At 40.4% G+C, this 18,650-nt stretch overlaps 1 protein-coding gene across 1 annotated transcript in view; it reads left to right on the top strand.

Moving 5' to 3' along the window:
* Nucleotides 1–349: 349 nt before the first annotated feature.
* Nucleotides 350–18,650, top strand: part of LOC107684451 (zinc finger protein 827-like) — a 75,269-nt gene continuing 56,968 nt past the window's right edge. Inside the window, exons 1-8 of the mRNA XM_016480702.1 lie at nt 350–474; nt 571–682; nt 5,190–5,312; nt 6,310–6,393; nt 6,493–6,529; nt 7,444–8,658; nt 13,913–14,085; nt 15,290–15,788. Coding sequence (XP_016336188.1) covers nt 350–474; nt 571–682; nt 5,190–5,312; nt 6,310–6,393; nt 6,493–6,529; nt 7,444–8,658; nt 13,913–14,085; nt 15,290–15,788 — 2,368 coding nt within the window. The remainder of the gene's footprint in view (nt 475–570; nt 683–5,189; nt 5,313–6,309; nt 6,394–6,492; nt 6,530–7,443; nt 8,659–13,912; nt 14,086–15,289; nt 15,789–18,650) is intronic.

The following is an 18,650-nucleotide window of genomic DNA, read 5'->3' as shown; positions in this document are numbered from 1 at the left end:
CCCCCACTGCTGTAAGTCACACTCGTTTTTCAGCGGGCACAGTTTACCCTTGTAGTCATTTAGTCGTTGTCTATGCAGAGACTCTTAAACAAGCACTAAGGTTAGGCACAAAATGTTGGCTCGATGTGCTGTACAGTTATGGTTGTCATAGTGATCCTATTTTTTGCAATCATTTGTCACCCAGATACTGTAGGGTTGAATTAGAAGCACCTGGTTACGCTGACGTGAAGCGAAAGGGAAGAGGTGAACAACTATTCTCATTTACTCTTCTGACACGGCACGTTTTCAGTCATACGTGGGTGCCGTCGGCGTTATCTCGCTCGTACGTCTTTACCTTCGTAAAAGCGAGATGGCTATCGGCGTGACAAAGAGCACTAGGACCGAACAATGCGGCACTAACCATCGGCTGCCCCGGCCACCGTTTAACATGGAGATTGGAAAAGGAATCAGCTCTCTCTCCTCCAGGACCTGCATGTAAATGAGGTTAGCCTCTCCTGCTGTGCCACCGCTCTATCCCCCACTCTCCTCTCTAGCTCTAATGGCTGTAAAACTGCCACCCCCATTCTTCAGGAAGAAACCGGGACCAATCCTGATTAGTGCCCTTGTCTTGAGTGACAGGCTTGGATCCATGCAGGCAGTGCCGTGGGCGCCACTGCCAAGCTGCTGTCAACCCGGTATCACTGTAAAAAAGCCATTCCTTTTCTTCAAACCCCACCCATTCATATTCTCTCTCTCTATCTTTAATCCACCCCTGCTTCCTGTCCCTGTGGTATGTACACAGAGCCTTACTTATTATCTTAGGTTTTTGTGACTGTGCGGGCACAGCGAGCCATCCATTTTCCTTTCTTTTCCATGATTTGTTTTCTTGCTGTAAATGTAAAATCTTCAATGCTGTTGAGCTCTGGGCTTCATGCCCCACTTTTATGCCCACTGAATAGTATATGGTGGATCCCATTAATTAGCATCTCACGGCTGATTATGAAGGTGCAGATCTACCAACTTTTTGATGGTACTTCTGAGATTACTAGTCCAGGTGCTGTCTTCTTTTTTCTCTCTCTGGTATTTATAAATGGAAGTTGGGGGAAATAAACAAGAGTGCAAAAGGGCGCTTCATCTACAAAGAGGAATTTCAGAGATCTGGAAGCCAACACTGTCTCAATCTCTTCCAAGAACACATCTCCTTCCTGTTTCACCTCTGGCACCCTGCCCAACATGCCCACAGACCGCTGAGGCCATGCGGAAAACACACAGATGGTAATATGTAGTATGCTTTGCTAATACATGCTGATGAAGGCCTGTGCTAATGTGGAATACCGTAGGCGACTGATTTATTTAATATGAGTGTTGGATACAAGGGAATCGAAATCACTATAAATCACAGCATACAATATAATAATCTTTGTGTATGTAGTGTGAGTGTTACTCCAAGTATCCTATTTAAATAGACTGTAGTTTGTTGTAGTCTGTAGTCTGTTTTACTCAACTGTTGCAAGTAAGGCTTTTATGGTTAGTCTAAATTTGAGTAATTTGTTTTAAAATCTCTATTACAATTTACATTTTTAAGGAATCAGCAAATATGGCAGAATCTGCAATTCGTGGACAGAAAATGATAGTGTCAGCTGTGTGGGAGCACTTCATTTAATATTAGAAAAATAATGTAATAAGTTCAGCAAAATTTTGCCTGCAAAAAAGGTCCATTGTCCACTGTCAATAGTGTAGTGTTGCACAAAGCACAGCTAAAACAGAAATCAAGCAAGCAATATTCTGTTGGCCACATGTGAATTTGTGTGAAAAACCTCTGAAATGCTAAGCATGCTATGCTCTTGTGCACTTGTTCTTATTGTTTTCTTTTTTTTAATTGTTAATTTTCAAAATTTTGATCACTTCTGATTACCAGTTTACTCAATAGTGACAGACCTAATAACTATAAAGACTTTTATTCTAGCAAACTGATTTGCATTTGAAATTCTTTTGATGGCGAATATTGATTGGTCATTTTGATTCCGTGGAAATTCATTTCGACAGTACATTAGGTGAGAATATAATATTTTTGGATTCCAAAAAAATAGTAATTATTAAATATCAATACTTGCTGTCAGTGTTTGAATTCAGTATCATGTTAGAAGAATTTCATAGTACTTTATCAACAACTGTTTTTGTTTAATTTATGTTTTTTGCATCATGTTTTATTGTTGTAAGAATGGGGGTGGCCTGCTTTATTACCAGAATTGCTTCATAGTGTATCTTTATAAAAAGAGTTTTTTGTGTGTTTAATGGGATAGGATTGAAGTAATTTAATGTCTTATGTGATTAATTAAGATACTAGGTTTGGGTATACATTATGGCACACTTTTTTCACTTTTTTCATTTAATACATTGTGAACTTTCATGATACCATAACTGAATAGCAACTGAGAGAGAGACTCAGCGTTTCAGTGAGAGAGCATTGTAATCTGTGGTGTCAGTGTTAATCTCACTCATGCGGTTCTCTTCAATTTGCCCATTTCCATAGAAGGGGCTCAGACGGCACTGAGAAACACTGCTTGCCAGTTTATGCTAATTTAGACTTCCTGCTTCTTCATTAATTGAACTGTAGGAAATGATATGAAGGATCGATATGAGAACCTCAAGGATAATGCAATACTGCAAGAAAATGAATCGTGACATATCGATATACGATCGTATTTGCAGAATCTTAGTTTTGCCTTGACTGATTGGCCATTTTCTTCAAGACATAGACTGGTCATCCTGAGAGCCCCCTAATTAACAGAATTACTTCCCACCTCTGGTTCTGCGTTAGTCACTCGTGACGACGTGTGGCTGGTAGCAGCACGTCCTTCCCACCATATTGTTGGCCGGCGGCTAATAAGGTAGCACTGACCGGCGGACGGGCTCATTAGCATCGCCTGCGGCTGTGGCAACCCCCGCCAGGGCCCAGTCGGACACTTAATTACCGCCACCACTTTTTATCTCCCCTCCAAAACCCAGCCCCCCACCCCTGGAACGCCACCGGCACTTGCTTCTGCAATCCACAGAGAATGCTGGGAAACTAGAGATGCCAAAGTGGTGGTTAGTTAGCCTGTAACATTCGATAGCAGCGCTCGCTGTGAGGCACTGCAATATCTCTGATAGAGTTAAAGCTATTCGACCCGAGCCTCTCATGCGAGACTGCGCGAGTGTGTCTTTTCATTGGCATCAGTGGAATATTGATGGCTCCACCCCGGCTTAATCGACTAATGGGCTCTCCCTCTCTCCTTCACTCTGCTGAAGCAGCCACCCTCCCACCCAGCACAGCCTTTCTGTGCCCTTTCGGCGACCTCTGGGTCAGGCAGGCCGATTTTTATGCCCGACTGAGTCGCAGAATAGCCTCAGTGTATTGGTAGGCAACTTTACGCAAGTCATGTGGCTGCCGGCCCTAATAGAGAACGCTCCCAGCCTCCTCCTCGGCCTTTTGGCTTATTGCATCTCACAGCTGAGATGTTGTGGCATTAACTGTATAGCTGCCAACGGCTGTTGTTCAAATGAATCGAGAGAAAGGCTACAATTACACTGGATCCATGTACTGTGGCTAAGAACAAAACAGAATTAACAAGGTCCTTAAGATGTTTTCCAAGTCTAATTGTAATACAGAGAACAGATATTGTTCTGAAAATACTTTGCAGCACACCAATATGGTAAAAATACTAATTTATACATATACGGAATGATTCACTCAAGAATGAACATATGGTCATTGTTTATTCACACTCATTTAGTTCCAAACATGTATCATTTTTTTGTGGAAAACACAAGTAGAAATTCTGACTATTGTGTTGGTGTCTTTCATATGGCTGATGGACATTTTATTTATCATTTTTGGTGGATGAAGTACTCTACCGTTCAAATGTTTTTGAAAGAAATCTCTTATGCTCATCAATTTGATAAAAAATACAGTATAACAGCGCAGTATATACAGTAATATTACAATTTAAAATAACTTTACATTTTAAAATATGTTACTATGTTAGCATTTATTCCTATATTGGCAAAGCTGAATTTTCAGCAGCCATTACTCCAATCTTCTATGCTGTTTTGCAGCTCAAGAAATATTTCTTATTATTATCGAAAACAGTTGTGCTGCTTAATATTCTTGTGGAAAGCATACTGTATATATTTTTAGGATTTTTTGATAAATAGAAAGTTCAAAAGAACAGCATTTATTTGAAGTAGAAATAATTTTCACAACAGTGTAGAAGTCTTAAAAGTGTATGTCTTAAAAATGTAAATACATCTTTGCTGAAATAAAAAAAGAAAGAAAAACAATCACTTTATGGTAGTGTATGTCTGGACTGTATTCTACACACATGCATACTTATACAACAATAGTCAAGAAGTTCTTCATCCAGTTCATTATATTATCTGTACACAAATTGGACTTTACTGAACAAATACACATTGTGTGTCAACTAGATGGAGCACATCAGAGAAATAAGCACAATAGTTTTAAATATGCATTTTCATAAAATACTTGTTGGATGTCAAATGCATGCAGAAAATTGTAGTGGAATTATGAATAAATATCCCTTACATTTACAGAATAAATTACTATGTCCAAAAGAGGGAATTTGAATGGATTCTTTCCTACAGAATATTCCTGTTAACACTATTAACAGATTTTTTTTTTTTTGTGTGTCATCTATAAACTAAACATCCAAAACTAAACTAAACATGGTGAACAAAGTGTTTTTATTTCTTCCTTTTTTTTTTATAATGCGACAAAACTATATGCAGATTACATTGTAGCATGTATATCTTAACCTTTATTTATTAATTTTTTAAATTCTAATTTAAATTCTAGAAAACACTAGAGTCATTCATTTTTTTAATTATTTTTTTTTACTAATTTGGCTATGAGACATATCACTGTCTGGTAAGATAAAAAGTTAATTCCAGAGCTTGAATGTTACATTCTTCTTTTTTTATGTTTAGTTGAGGTTATGATTTGCATTTAGCACTTGTGGTTGTAGGGTTCTAGGGTCATGTCCGCAGCAGCACACAATCATAAGCGCAGTTTAGCCTCAAGAGAGACGAGTACCAAGTCTCAGTGAGAGTGACTGATAACAGATCTAAACCACAGTGCCTCCCGCAGCTGTTTTTCTGGCCACACAAAGTCATGCTCACCATTATGCCATTAAACGAACCTCTCAAAGGCAGACGGCCAGTATCTTGTCCCTCATCCCAAACTGTCAAGCTTGTTGCTATGCGATAGGATCGTTTCCATTGCAGCTAACTACCAGGGTTTTGTTCCCCTTTTTCGAGCCACATACGAGCGCGTATGTGCGTGTGTGCGTTTTAGAGGCAGGGGGTTGTTTCAGACAAAGCGATGCGGAACTGGGGCCCAAGCCGTGACCTTGGGAAATGTCAGGCCGCCCACGGAGTGGCTTGCCTGTGTCTGCCTCTCCGGTGGGAACGGGGCCCCAAGCCGTGACCTTGGGAAATGTCAGGCCGCCCACGGAGTGGCTTGCCTGTGTCTGCCTCTCCGGTGCAGCTAGGAACAAGAGTGGCGGGGCGTAGCACAACCTAGCCTAACCTAGCATGGCGAGAGCAGGGTTCAGTCCGAGTTTCTGCCACTGCCTCAGAGACCTCTGGTCAGCAATCTAGCCATTTCTCACTAACAACATTATGGCCATTACTGCCCGTCCTCCCTGGTGTCACATGGAAATGGGTCATGCCTCACATACTTCACTGTTTTGCTCAGGTGACCGAGAGCTCAGTCAGTGAAACGCCCTGGCGATGTGCATCAAACGCTCGAACCTTTGACGACGAGGTACGGGAAGTCATGAGGATGCTTCCACTGGGGATGTAACGATTACCGGTTTAACGATAAATCATAATAAAATTCCCCATGGTTATTATTACCACTTTATATTTTAAGTATCATTAAAATCATACTCGATTACCGCAATTTGAACAACTCAGGATAAATAAATACTATCCAGCATAGAGCACAGTTTAACACGTCTCACGTGCGCACAGCATGCAGACTAGTTTTGTTTTATGTGAAAACATGGCGGAATGCTGGGAGGTTTTAAAAGAGTGCTAAGGGAATTATACAAATGAATATATGAACGAATTAATCATATGAATGTACCTCTGAAGGTTCTGACTGTCTTCAGAAAAGATTCGATGGCATTTTGTTTTCATCTTCGCTCCATGTAATACCTAAAGTAGTTTTCTTTATCGCAATACTACTTTGTCTACGCAGGTTACGGGAAACAGCTCTAATTCTGCTGTGTCGGGTTTATATCTTATTTTCTTCGATTTTTTGAGTTACGAAGCATGCTCTGCTGCATTGTCAGTATCATGGTGCATGGTCGCAAAGGGTCGTGGCAGTTGCCACCCCTTTGGACCAAAGTAAGCAGTGCTGGCCAGATGTGTGTTGACTGTAATGATCCCTACGGGTCGACGAGATACTGTTGCCAGGCAACGGTTTTTCCTTTTCCCTGTAAACAGAGAGCTTACTCGCCAGGCTTATGTTGGGGTCGGCAAGGTGAGACCAGCCTTTATATGTGCGAGCAAAAGGCGAAGAAAAGATGCTCAAATTAATTTTTTTACAGATCATATTCCGATGTCACAAGTCCCCGGCCTTTTTTTTCCTGCTGTCTCCAGGTCTTGTTCTCTCGCACTTTCACCGAGGTGTGAGGATTTAATTTGGTCAAGTGAATGGACACAAAAAACCCTCACTTGATAAGTTTTGAAATCCTCCCTCATCTAAGCTTGTTGCTTCCTGACATGCTCTTGTGGAAGGATTGTTAATATGTATCAGGAATATTCACATTATTTGTTCTCCCCTTGTCTGGCAAGCTGTAATGTTTTGCTTATGAATATTGATACAAGAAGTGTATATTAATGACCCTTGGTGACCTTAACCCTATCCTTATTGGCTCCCTTGTAGTATCGGCAAGCCCATGAATATTAATACGGTTCTGTAACCTCCATTACCCTAATCTTTGCTGTCTAGCCTCCCGGAAGGGCCTGTCACCATGGTAACCCTTTTACTACACTCTTATAGACTCTTGGAAAAAAGCATGTTTGAAAAAAGAATAGAAAGCAAGTTATTCCACTGTGCCTTGTGAGGGATGCGTCAGATACTCACCAAGACAACTTTCGATTGTTTTATATTGCTCATCTTTTCAGAAACCATCCATTTTATTCCCAATAAGAAAAGTCACTTGGAAAAGGTCAATCAATGGCTATAAGGACAATACTGTGAGCATTTTTTCCTAACAGATTTTTTCCTCCAGAATTTAATAATAATCATGCATTACATATATTTTTTCAATAAGATGCTTGCTTTCTAGAATACAACAAATGATAATGAAATATTGTCAGTTGTCTTGCTGGAAAAGCATTTTAATAATAAAATTATGACACATAAATCATGTTTTTTTCTCCGTTTCACAGATGTGGACACGGTAGAGGATGGAGGGCCAGAGGGTGGCTCAGTAGAAGAGGACAGCTGGTTTGGGAATACCTCCGACAGCCCCTCTGAATCGTCCTACGGTGATGTGCAAGATGAGCTGCGGGTTTCCCCGGACAATGTTCCCCGACCGGACCACGACACCTCAGCTGAGAGCTCCCTGGGCTGCCCGACGCCAGTTCAGCGGGCTTCCCTGGAGCTGCTGGGGCTGGACAGTGGGGTCCTCTCGACCCAGGACATGCTGTCCTCTGAGGTGTCCTCTCTGTACGGAGACTCCAGCCAGGCCCTGGGCAAACCCCTCAGCAGCAACCTGCGGCGTCTCCTGGAGGCTGGCTCGCTGAAGCTGGAGGGAGGGGACCTGACCGGGCGTGGAACGGGCAGAGGACCAGAGTCGCCCCCGGTCAGCTTGGTACTATCTCCATCTTCGCATCACGCACAGCAGCTGAGTGCCCTGGCGAGGAGGTTGGCTAATAGCAGCAGCAACAACAGTGGCAACTCGAACTCTGCATCACCTGCGTCTGTAGCAACTGTCAAGCAGGAACCCTGTGACCCATATGGCCCCAGCAATGGCCCTAACTCAGGCAGCAGTGGCTTCGTATGGGTAGGCGTTGCGGATAAATGGCCGTCGACAAGTTGCTCGGCTCCCAGCGGCAGCAGCCTATCACCAGACTCGGCTATCCAGAAGTTAAAGGCAGCCGCCAACGCCGTGCTCCAAGACAAGAGCGCGGTGGCCTCCTCCACCTCGGCATCCTCATCCTCCTCTTCCTCCTCCTCGTCCTCTTCAGTCACCTCCTCCTCAATGGCAGCCCTGGGCACTCGCTCTGATGACGCGGTGCGCTTTGAACCGTTCGCTTCACCCTTCAGTCCGCAGTCAGCCAGCTCCACGCTTGCTGCCCTCTCAAAGAAAGTGTCTGAAAGAAGTCAGCAGCAGGTGGGCTCATCTGAGCATCAACCCTCAGCTGGCTCCTTTCTCTCTCTGGTTTCCATGACCTCCTCAGCAGCTCTGCTAAAGGAGGTGGCCGCACGAGCAGCAGGGAACCTTCTAGCTGATAAGAAAGAGCCGGCATTAGTACTGGGAGCCTCCGAAGATGTCAAGCCCCTGTTAGACAGGAACCAGAAGGTGCCCACCCCAACCCAGGCCATGGATCTTCTGCTGCCAACAATCCCCAAGGGAAGGGCCAAGCCCAGCAGTCAAGCAGGTAACGGTTTGTTCCCTAAAATAAATGCATGCCTTTTTTCGTTTTTGTGCTTTTGAGGGGAAATTGCCAGCTGGTTTACATTTGTAGGATTAAACACTAAAACAAAAATGAAAATTTTTTCCAAAATATTGTATTCAAATATTTGGGCTCATAAAAAATTAATAGTCATTTATTTAAATGATGTTTAACGAAAAATACATAATTTTTTCATAATCAAGTTTTTGTCACCATTTCTGAACAAGCTTATAATTAGGCATCATACACAACAATGTTCTACAACAATGTTACATATATCTCAAGGTTTCCTTTTAGTTAAATAACATGTGTAAACAGTACAAGTACCAATTACAGTACAGAACATACATACACGAGTCGGCCTATGGTTATCGTGTTTATATTGTTTCACATGTTAATGTTGAGAAAAACAAGAATATCCACATGCTCGGGTGAAAGTTGGCTCCTTAGGCCCTGTTTACACTAGTGCGTTTTCGTTTTAAAATGGCGTTTTAAAATGAAAACAATCCTTGTCTACACTGGCGTTTTCACTGCATTTCAGAAACGATCTCCGTCCACACTACACGACCGAAAATGCATGCCACATGGCCATTTATACACACTGGTTATGCGCATAAAAGTGTAAACAGGAAGTTGGTTGCTAGTCACTGGCAGGTACATGAACATGATGTTATTGTTCACACAGTCGTCAAGGATATGCAGAGCGTATTGGGGCAGCCACGCCATCATTTTCAAAAGTCTCGGTTTTGGTTCTTTTTACACTGAAACGCAACCCCAGAGTTTTCCAACTAAAAAGGGGTCTACAGCGTCTTTGAACGTCTCTGTTTTTGAGAGTTGAAAACCCCAGAGTAGTGTAAACCACATGTGTCTTGGTTTTCAGCTTTCTCTTTCTGCAAATTGTATAGTTGTATGGTGTATGGCGATATGACCCAGCAAGTAAAATTCTATCAAAACACTCCCAACGCAGCCTCCATTCTTGGCGAAAGATGGATAAAAATGTGCACAGGAAACAAAAACCTTGAAAAAATGATATACGACCCCACCAAATCCTGGCCAAATCAGAGATGCCGATTCGCACGGGACAAATATTATCACTGGACCTCGGTGTTCAGCGAAATATGGTAGGTCATTTGCGGGGGAATTTTTACTTTACAAATTACAGACATGATCGATTCGCACGGGATTAAGATCACAGACAACCTCCGCAATTATTACAAATAACTAGATGTCACCAGGTACTACTAATTCTGTTCAAATAGGGCTTAAGTTTCACTGATCATGTTGATCAAAGTAATTCCAGACTTTGCGAGTCAGACAACATTCTGTGATTAAATACAATCAACTTGTTAATGCGCTCAACAGCGCCACCCAGTGCATTTAGTTATAACTGACTATTAGTTCACATGCTTAGGATTTATTATTCCCTGCATTTACGGCCAGCAAAGCAACACATAGGAACATTTGAATAGTGTTTTTATTTTTTCAAATAATAATTACAGATCAAATATTTAAATATTTGACTATTTGTGCACACCAATAGAAATCACACAAGCAAAATTCAAATTCTGTGATTATTGTGCAAAAAAAATAGATGTATATATGACCATCTCTCATGCCATCCTGCAGCCATGCTCACCTGATAAGACATATTTGAATCCATTAAATGCAGACCTCACTGCAGACCAGTTTCTTGCATCTACATGTGCAGTAATGGAAGCTCTGGGAAGGCGTCAGAAACACACAGTTGCACGGTGCTTTGTGTCCCAGAATAACCAGGAAAACTGGGTATTTCAACTTTTCCACCAAGCACCACATACTTTTAGAGAGTGAATTTGCATTTTCATTCAGCCCTTCTTATATGGATGCTATAAGTTTTGGGACACCTAACAGTTTCACCAAAAGGGACTTTAATGACATTGAATTCAAAATGCACAAGAATTGATATGGAGTTGGTCCCCCACTTTGCAGCTATAACAGCTTCCACTATTCTGGGAATGCTTTCCACAAGATTTTGGAGTGTTTCTGCGGGAAATTTTGCCCATTCATCCAGTAGAGCATTTGTGAGGTCAGGAATTGATGTTGGACCAAAGGTCCTGGCTCGCAAACTCCACCAGTTTATCCCAAAGGTGTTTAATGGGGTTGAGGTCAGGGCTTTGTGCGGGCCACTCAAGTTCTTCCACACCAAACTCATACAGCCAAATCTTTATGGACCTTGCTTTGTGCACTGGGGCATGCTGTAATAGAAAAGAGCCTACCCCAAACTGTCCCACAAAGTTGGAAGCATAGCATTGTCCAAAATGTTTTAGTATGCTGATGCATTAAGACTTCCCTTCACTGTAAGTGAGGGGAACCCCTGAAAAACAGCCCCATACCATTATCCCTGCTCCACCAAACTTTACAGTTGGCACAATGTAGACAGGCAGGTAACGTTCACCTGGCATCCGCCAAACTGCCATACTCATCTATCAGACTGCCAAACAGAGAAGTGTGATTCGACACTCCACAAAACATGTTTCCACTGCTCCAGAGTCCAGTGGTTGGCTGCTTTACACCCCTCCATCCGCTGACATTGTACTTGGTGATGTGAGGTTTGCATGCATCTGCTCAGCCATGTTCTTAACCCTTTGACGCGTACGATCACACCGGTGTGATCAGTCTTGGCTGGTCCCTGAAGCGTACGATCACACCGGTGTGATTAGAACTTTCAGTGCATCACGTCATCAACTGCTGAATTTAAATCCGCTTTCGCGCTTTGGCTGGCACGAGCCAGATCGGATGCGCTAAGCGCTTATCATATTATCACAAATATTCATTGTTTTCAACCATATAATACTTATTTTAGGTTTCAGACATTTAAATACAAATAAGTACTAGCAAAACCATACATTTACAGTTTGTAAAATGCATGCTAATGTCTATGGAAACGGCAATAATGATCCTTAGTATAGATCAACTAACACGGTCGATATAAAAGTGTTTAAACTACCAAATAGATTTAATTGCACATATTTCAGAATCGGAATATCAGATATTTCATAATATAGTGAGCATGTTTTTCAATATTTTGAATAAAACAGGAAAAACGAAATAAAAGCGGTCCACGTGTCATACAGATCTATTGTGGCTGCGTTGTGTCACATGACTAGCATGACGCGTCGCCATGGAAACAATAAGGCGATACATTTTAAAATAACGGTCGCCTAAAAAAACTCACGCTGGGGGCTCAGCTAGAATATTTTAAACTCACGTGCGAAAGGGTTAAATGCTTTCACTTTCCAATAATACCACTTACAGTTGACTGTGGAATATGTGACCCTGGATATTAATAAAAACTAAAACAATATCTCAATGATACTAAGTTAACACTGATATATGTGACCATGGACCACAAAACCAGTCATAAGAGTCAATTTTTCAAAATTGAGATTTATAAATCATATGAAAGCAGAATAAATAAGCCTTCCCTCAATGTATGGTTTGTTAGGATAGGACAATATTTGGCAGAGATACATTAATATCCTAATGATTTTTGGCATAAAAGAAAAATCTATAATTTTGACCCATGCAATGTATTTTTGGCTATTGCTACAAATATACCCCAGCGACTTAAGACTGGTTTTGTGGTCCAGGGTCACATATCTAGTAGGGATGAAATTTCACGAACTGACTCATTGCAAAGGTATAAATATATTTAGATTTATGTTTAATTTACATCAAATGTTAACTATTGCTACAGATTAATAAAGATAAAAGAAAATGCTATAAAAATAAATTAGTAAATAAATTGAAAATTTAATGCTAGACAATTTTGAATCAGATTGTCATTGTCCCGTCTTGTTTTTTTTTTACATTAGAATGATTTCTGAACTAAATATTTTTTAAGGTAACAGTGCCTAAATGTTTGATTATTACACCACTGAAGAATGCACTGTGTAGTGATTTAGTAGTGCCATAAGGTCATGCTTCGTTTGCAAGAGGTTGGCTGGAGAATCTGGGAAAGGTCTGTTAGCACAGTGGGGGTTTGCTGGAGTTGGCGGCACGTTCCCAGACCCAGCTCATCTCCCGCGGATGTGCAGCCTGCCAAACGGAGGCCGGCAGTGTGTGTGCTCCCCATAGCTCGAACAGTCAGAGAACATCTCAGCAGATTCCCCCAGAATTTAGGTCAGGCCCCAGAGCCGGCACAACCATCAGAGTTTCCATTCAGCACAGGCCTGGGTTGAGCGCCTGAGATATGGCTGATCTTTTGCTAATTCTCAAACTTCTGTGGCTTGGAATCAGGATTGACCCAAAGGAGCTGCAGACACAGAGAATAATGTCACAGAGAGATACATATGTTGTAAGCAGCTATAATATGGCATATTCTGAAGTGTAAAGTTTAAATACTAAATAAGAACACCTCCATTAAAATCATAATTGAGTTTCACCTGGCTCGTTTTTGTGAATGTGAGATCTATAAGATGGTCATGCGAAGAGTATTTGTCTGGTAATGAAACAGTACCGACTGGACATTAAAATTTGAGAACCCAGCTAACGGCTCTCATTCCTTTCCCTTTTTACCTCACGAGCAGTTTCCACAGTGATCTCGCCGGGAGAGGTTGAGCCACAGATGGTGGTTTATTGTTGCAAATAGGCAGTCTCGAAGTTTTACACCCTGGGTCAATGAATGCCTGAGCGCGGTAATTTCACCAAACACTGATTACCAGATGTTTTTCGAGGAACACGACTGGAATACTTATGAAGCCATCCTGACAGGCCCTCGTAGAATTTGTAATGCAATCATGCCAGCTTCTAATAAGACCAATTAAGCCCTAATGGACACCGGATATGGAGCCAACAACAATAATCGGCTTACTAAAAACATCCTTGTCTTTGGCTTCCTTTGTGAGGAGTCTTTGGCATTGATCGGGATAATCATAGCTCACAATTTTTATCTCATTCACACCAATAGATGCAAGGTTGACAAGAGTGAAAGGATATTTAGCCTACATGTTATTGCATACCAAAGGGCTATCTAATAATGTGGCATCATTGTCCAACTAATGGTTTTATGTAAATACTAGACATTTTTCAAACATTATATCACTAGCAACAAATACACATAAATGATAACAAAACAACATTTATAAAATGCAAGTATAGTAATAGATGTGTAATTTTTTTTAAATTGTGGTTTTAATGTATAAACACTGTATGCATGAATTTTATTTAATTATTTATTTTCTTTATTTATTTATTGCAGGTTCTCCTGAGGAGGGAGGGAAGCCCTTTCAGTGTCCAGTGTGCGGTCTGGTCATCAAGAGAAAGAGCTACTGGAAGAGACATATGGTGATCCACACAGGCTTAAAAAGTCACCAGTGTCCCCTCTGTCCCTTTCGTTGTGCTCGTAAAGACAATCTCAAGTCCCACATGAAGGTGACTTCAATCCCTGAGAGCAGAAATGCTTGTGACATAAATCACATCAGATCAATTATCATAACGTCTTTAGATGCAGATTTTTTTATGATGCAAAATTATTAGGGTTGTCAATTAATATTTTAATCAAATTAAGTACATGATATACCAAATAATTTAACTAATCGCAATTAATCACATTTATAAATATTTGCAAGGAAAAGCCTCTAAATTAAGGTAATTCAAAAGTAATATATTGTGGCAGATAAAAACATTGAATAGACATTTTAAAAACTGGCTTTAGAAGTTAATACATTTTTTATTTACATATCATTGAATGTAAATCATTACAGTCCACAGCAATCGGAGACAGATGAGAGGCCACTCATGCCTTATTGCATATTATTGCATTATTTTTTTATAAAAAATAAATAAGAATTAAACCATTAAAATATCATTATTTAAATAATTTAAAACATATATATAAATGTATGGTCACTGTCACTTTAATTAATTAATAGAGAGGATGAGGATTCGATTTTAATATTCAGTCCCACTTTATATTAGGTGGCCTTAACTACTATGTACTTACATTTAAATTAATCATTTGATACAATGCAGTTACATGTTTTTACATTGTACTTATATTTTTAATAATACCTGCATGTAAATACATCTGTAATTAATTTCTGTAATTAAATGTATAATTACACTGTTGCCCCATCGCCGCTCAGAAGTGACGCACGCGGAAGAGAAGGGGAGAGATCAAAACAAAACTACGGTCACTAATTAGAAGTACAAAACGAGGATTTGTAAAGAAGAATGTCTGAGGATTTCGATATAAGCCAAGAGGAGACTGGTTTTCCTCTGCTAAAGTAAGGAAACTTAGCTACCTTTGCTCCTGTTAACAAACGTTGGTTTTCAGGAGACTCACCGGTGCTATAGACCTAGGATGCCTTGAGGGTGAGTAATTTATGGGCTAATTTTCATTTATGGGTGAACTAACCCTTTAATCCTACCCATGCAACCAAACTTGTCCCTAACCTTACCTGTATCCCACCTCAATAACAGGAAAAGTGTTTTGCAATACAGTAATAAGTACATAAGTACTTATTTTTTGATGTAAGAACATAGTAGTTAAGGCCACCTAATATAAAGTGGGACCTAATATTCTTCCTGCACATTTTTTGCACATTTTTTTTTTATATCTTCTCGTTCATCTCAGGTCCATCAGCACCAAGACCGAGGAGAGTCTTTCCAGTGTGAGCTCTGCCCCTTCACATCCTCCCGCCACTTTAGCCTCAAGCTGCACATGCGTTGCCATCAGCACTTCCCCCGTCCCGACCTCAAAGTCAAGGAAGAACCCGGCACAGACACCGAGGAGGGCGAGGGCTTGCTCATGGGGGATGGTGGAGTCGCTAGTGATCAGGTCATGAACACAGATGCTTCCACGTCTCCCACTGTGAGCCAACCCGACGGTCGTTTGCTGGCCTCCCCTGCAGAACCCTCGAACCACGTCCAGATCAAGGAGGAACCCCAGGAGAGGGATGTGTCTGTGATGTCTCCCTTTGCCCTGTGTAGGGAGCGACCCAGCAGCAGCAGCAGCTCTCTGGATCTGCCAGGGTTCAAATCCAGTCCACCGGGGCTTGGACCTACAGCCGCCTCACTCTTCAGCCCAGATATCACCACCAAGACGGCTACGGACCTCCTCATGAAGCTCTCAGGTAAGAGATCTCAGTTAAACCACAATGTAAAAGGGCAATGTGATGAAATTAGATGCTTGATTATGTAAACCAGCTTGATTTATCCATAATTCCTTGCATTTAGGATGAATAAATTGCTAATATAATTATGGGTTGGCAAAGGCAGTAGAATTCGGCTTGCTGGATGGGAACCCAAAGCCAAGATCCTGCAGGACTGTGTCTGCATGATTGATTCTTAACCTCAGTTACCGCTCCACCATGGAGAGCCTGTTTATTATAGCTGTACTATACCATCTTGATACCTGATGCTGTTTTTTTTAGTTCTGCCAGTTTTTAAGAGGTTTAAAAATACATATTTAAGGCTGACATAAAAATATCGTAAGTCTGTGACTTTTGATAATTCAGTTATAGGCCTTGTTAAAGGCATTTCACACACGTTCAGAGCCATTTTTCTTGACAGAGGATACTTGGCTTTAGATTGTAAAGGATTAACAAACAAGTATATCTTAGATTATGCTTATTAACATGATTAATATTGATTAGTGATTTAAGATTGCTAATTGACATGTTTCCAGAAATTAAAAGAAGATAATATGGTTAAACTTTACATTTAGATTTGTTAATGCCTTAGATATCTGATCTAAAAATGATCAACAATCTTTTACAGCATTTATTAATGTAGGTTAATAAACCTAGATTCATATTTTAGATTTTATTAACTAATATATTTAATTATAAATTCATGTTTATTTAAACTACCATTTAAAACATTGTCAGAAAAAATAAAGAAATAAATGCATTTAATGTATCAAAAATAGTAAAGACAATTCTTTTCAAATTCTTTCTTCAACTTCTTTCTATTCATCAAAGAATCTTGAAAAAAACATAACACGGTTTTCACAAAAATATTAAGCAGAACGACTTTTTTCACCATTGATAAAAATAAGAAATGTTTCTTGAGAAGCAAATCAGTATATTAGAATGATATCTGAGGGCTCATGTGACACTAAAGACTGAAGTAATTGCTGCTGAAACTTTAGCATTATTGTTCATTTATACAATCTGAAATATATTAATATGCAGAAATGTTTATCATTATTATCAGTATCATTAATGAATGCTGTGAAAGTATTGTTCATTGTTACCTAATGCATTAAATACTTTTAATGTATTAACCCTAATTGTAGTGTGTTACAGACAATATCATAAACAGTTAATGCTTATGCTAATATTGAGTGTATCAATTAATAATTTTATGGGGGGCAAAAGGAAATTTTGCTGTTACAAAACTCAAAATTACACTTGTTAATGTAATCAAACTCCAAACTTTAGACCATTAAACACATGTTGTTGTAGCCGAAAGTATAGGTAATTGTGAGACAGCAGCGAGATTGATGTGAGAGAGCTGACCAAGGGTTACCTAGAAGGTCGGCAACAGGGTCGCTGCTCCCTCGCTTAATGCAGAGTAATTAGATTGAGATCTCGGAACAGAAAAAAAAGGAAAACCTTCGGAACGTTAGATTAATTAAAAATTCATGCATAATTCATAATTAAAAAGGAATCTGTAATTGGAAATGATTAGCGCCCTCAGCTCCATCGTGTGACCTCTTGCCTGGATGCAGAGGGACTGCTCCTTTCTTAGTTAACTTCATCTCCGTCTTGGTGGAACGTGCAGAGTCTACGCTCAGTGCACTGCCGTCCCCTTGTCGCCCATGAGTTTCTGGACCCCCAAACAATCAGGTTTAGGTCCCAGAGGACTAGATAAGACTCCTCAACAATGCGGGCTGGAGTTAATACGTAGTGGACATGTCCTGCTAGACTGAGGCGTGATGTTCCAAGCAGGAGCTAACCTTTCGATAGAGATGGATCAGGTTAGGCCTCAGTCAACTAGTTTGTATGGATTTATTTTTTAAATTTCAGCTTTACCTTTAATAATTTATGAAGCGGTGCTTTAACAGGGATGATCTAAGTGACACCACTTCTCATGTGCTGTGCTTTAGTGTGCTGAAACTGTCAGGATGCTGAAACTGTCTCTGAGAAGTTGCGTCTCTTAAGTCATCCCCTTTAAAGCAATGCTTTACAGCTATCAGAGCAGTGCTTTTCTAACATGTTCACTGCCTTTTAATAATACATTTTAATTCGGAGACTTAAGCCCCGTTCACACTGCCAGCGACTTTTTCGCTGTATGTCGCTAGACTCTGTGCTGTGAAGACGCTTGTGGGCATTCCTACTGCTGTAGCTCTGTTATTGGTAGACTGCACATCTGGACATATCTGGACATATAAAATGCAATCACAAACTGTATATTGCCGGTAAAACTAAGATATCATTCTATTATGACTAGGAATTAGACTTAAAAGAAATAAAAGTACCATTCTGCTGTTGGAGAGTGTTGATATATAAACTACAGCAGTGCTCGTGCATTAAATCATTAACCGGTGCTAAACTGCTCACTGCATCATGTAATTAACAACTCGAACCATCAATGTATGAATCAAACTCACTTAGACAGCCAACGGTTTCTTTTCTACGCATCATTTTTTATATCCATGTATGTGGTTACAGTAAAATCATATAAAACAGTGAAATCGCTCAGGAAATCTGTCCTGTCTTGCCTGCACTCGAGACGTTGACGTGTGAGCGCCACTGACAGATTCTTCACTCCTATTGGTTGTCGCTCACGAAATTCGCTGTTCATTTGCATGAAGTTAAACAATTCTTAAAGGGGTCATATGATGCGATTTCAAAAGTTAAGAGTCAGCCACACCTACCTAAAACGGCTCGTTCTAACACGCCCTCACATATCTAGGTCACTATGTGGGAAGATTTGCATAACGCTGCCCAAATGTTCACGCAAAGAAAGAAGGCGTAACTTTTATTCTC

This window comes from Sinocyclocheilus anshuiensis, unplaced genomic scaffold, assembly GCF_001515605.1.
Source record: "Sinocyclocheilus anshuiensis isolate Anshui unplaced genomic scaffold, SAMN03320099.WGS_v1.1 scaffold309, whole genome shotgun sequence".
Taxonomy (NCBI): domain Eukaryota; kingdom Metazoa; phylum Chordata; class Actinopteri; order Cypriniformes; family Cyprinidae; genus Sinocyclocheilus; species Sinocyclocheilus anshuiensis.
The sequence above is the reverse complement of the archived record's forward strand: the minus strand, read 5'-3'. Positions and strand labels throughout refer to the sequence as shown.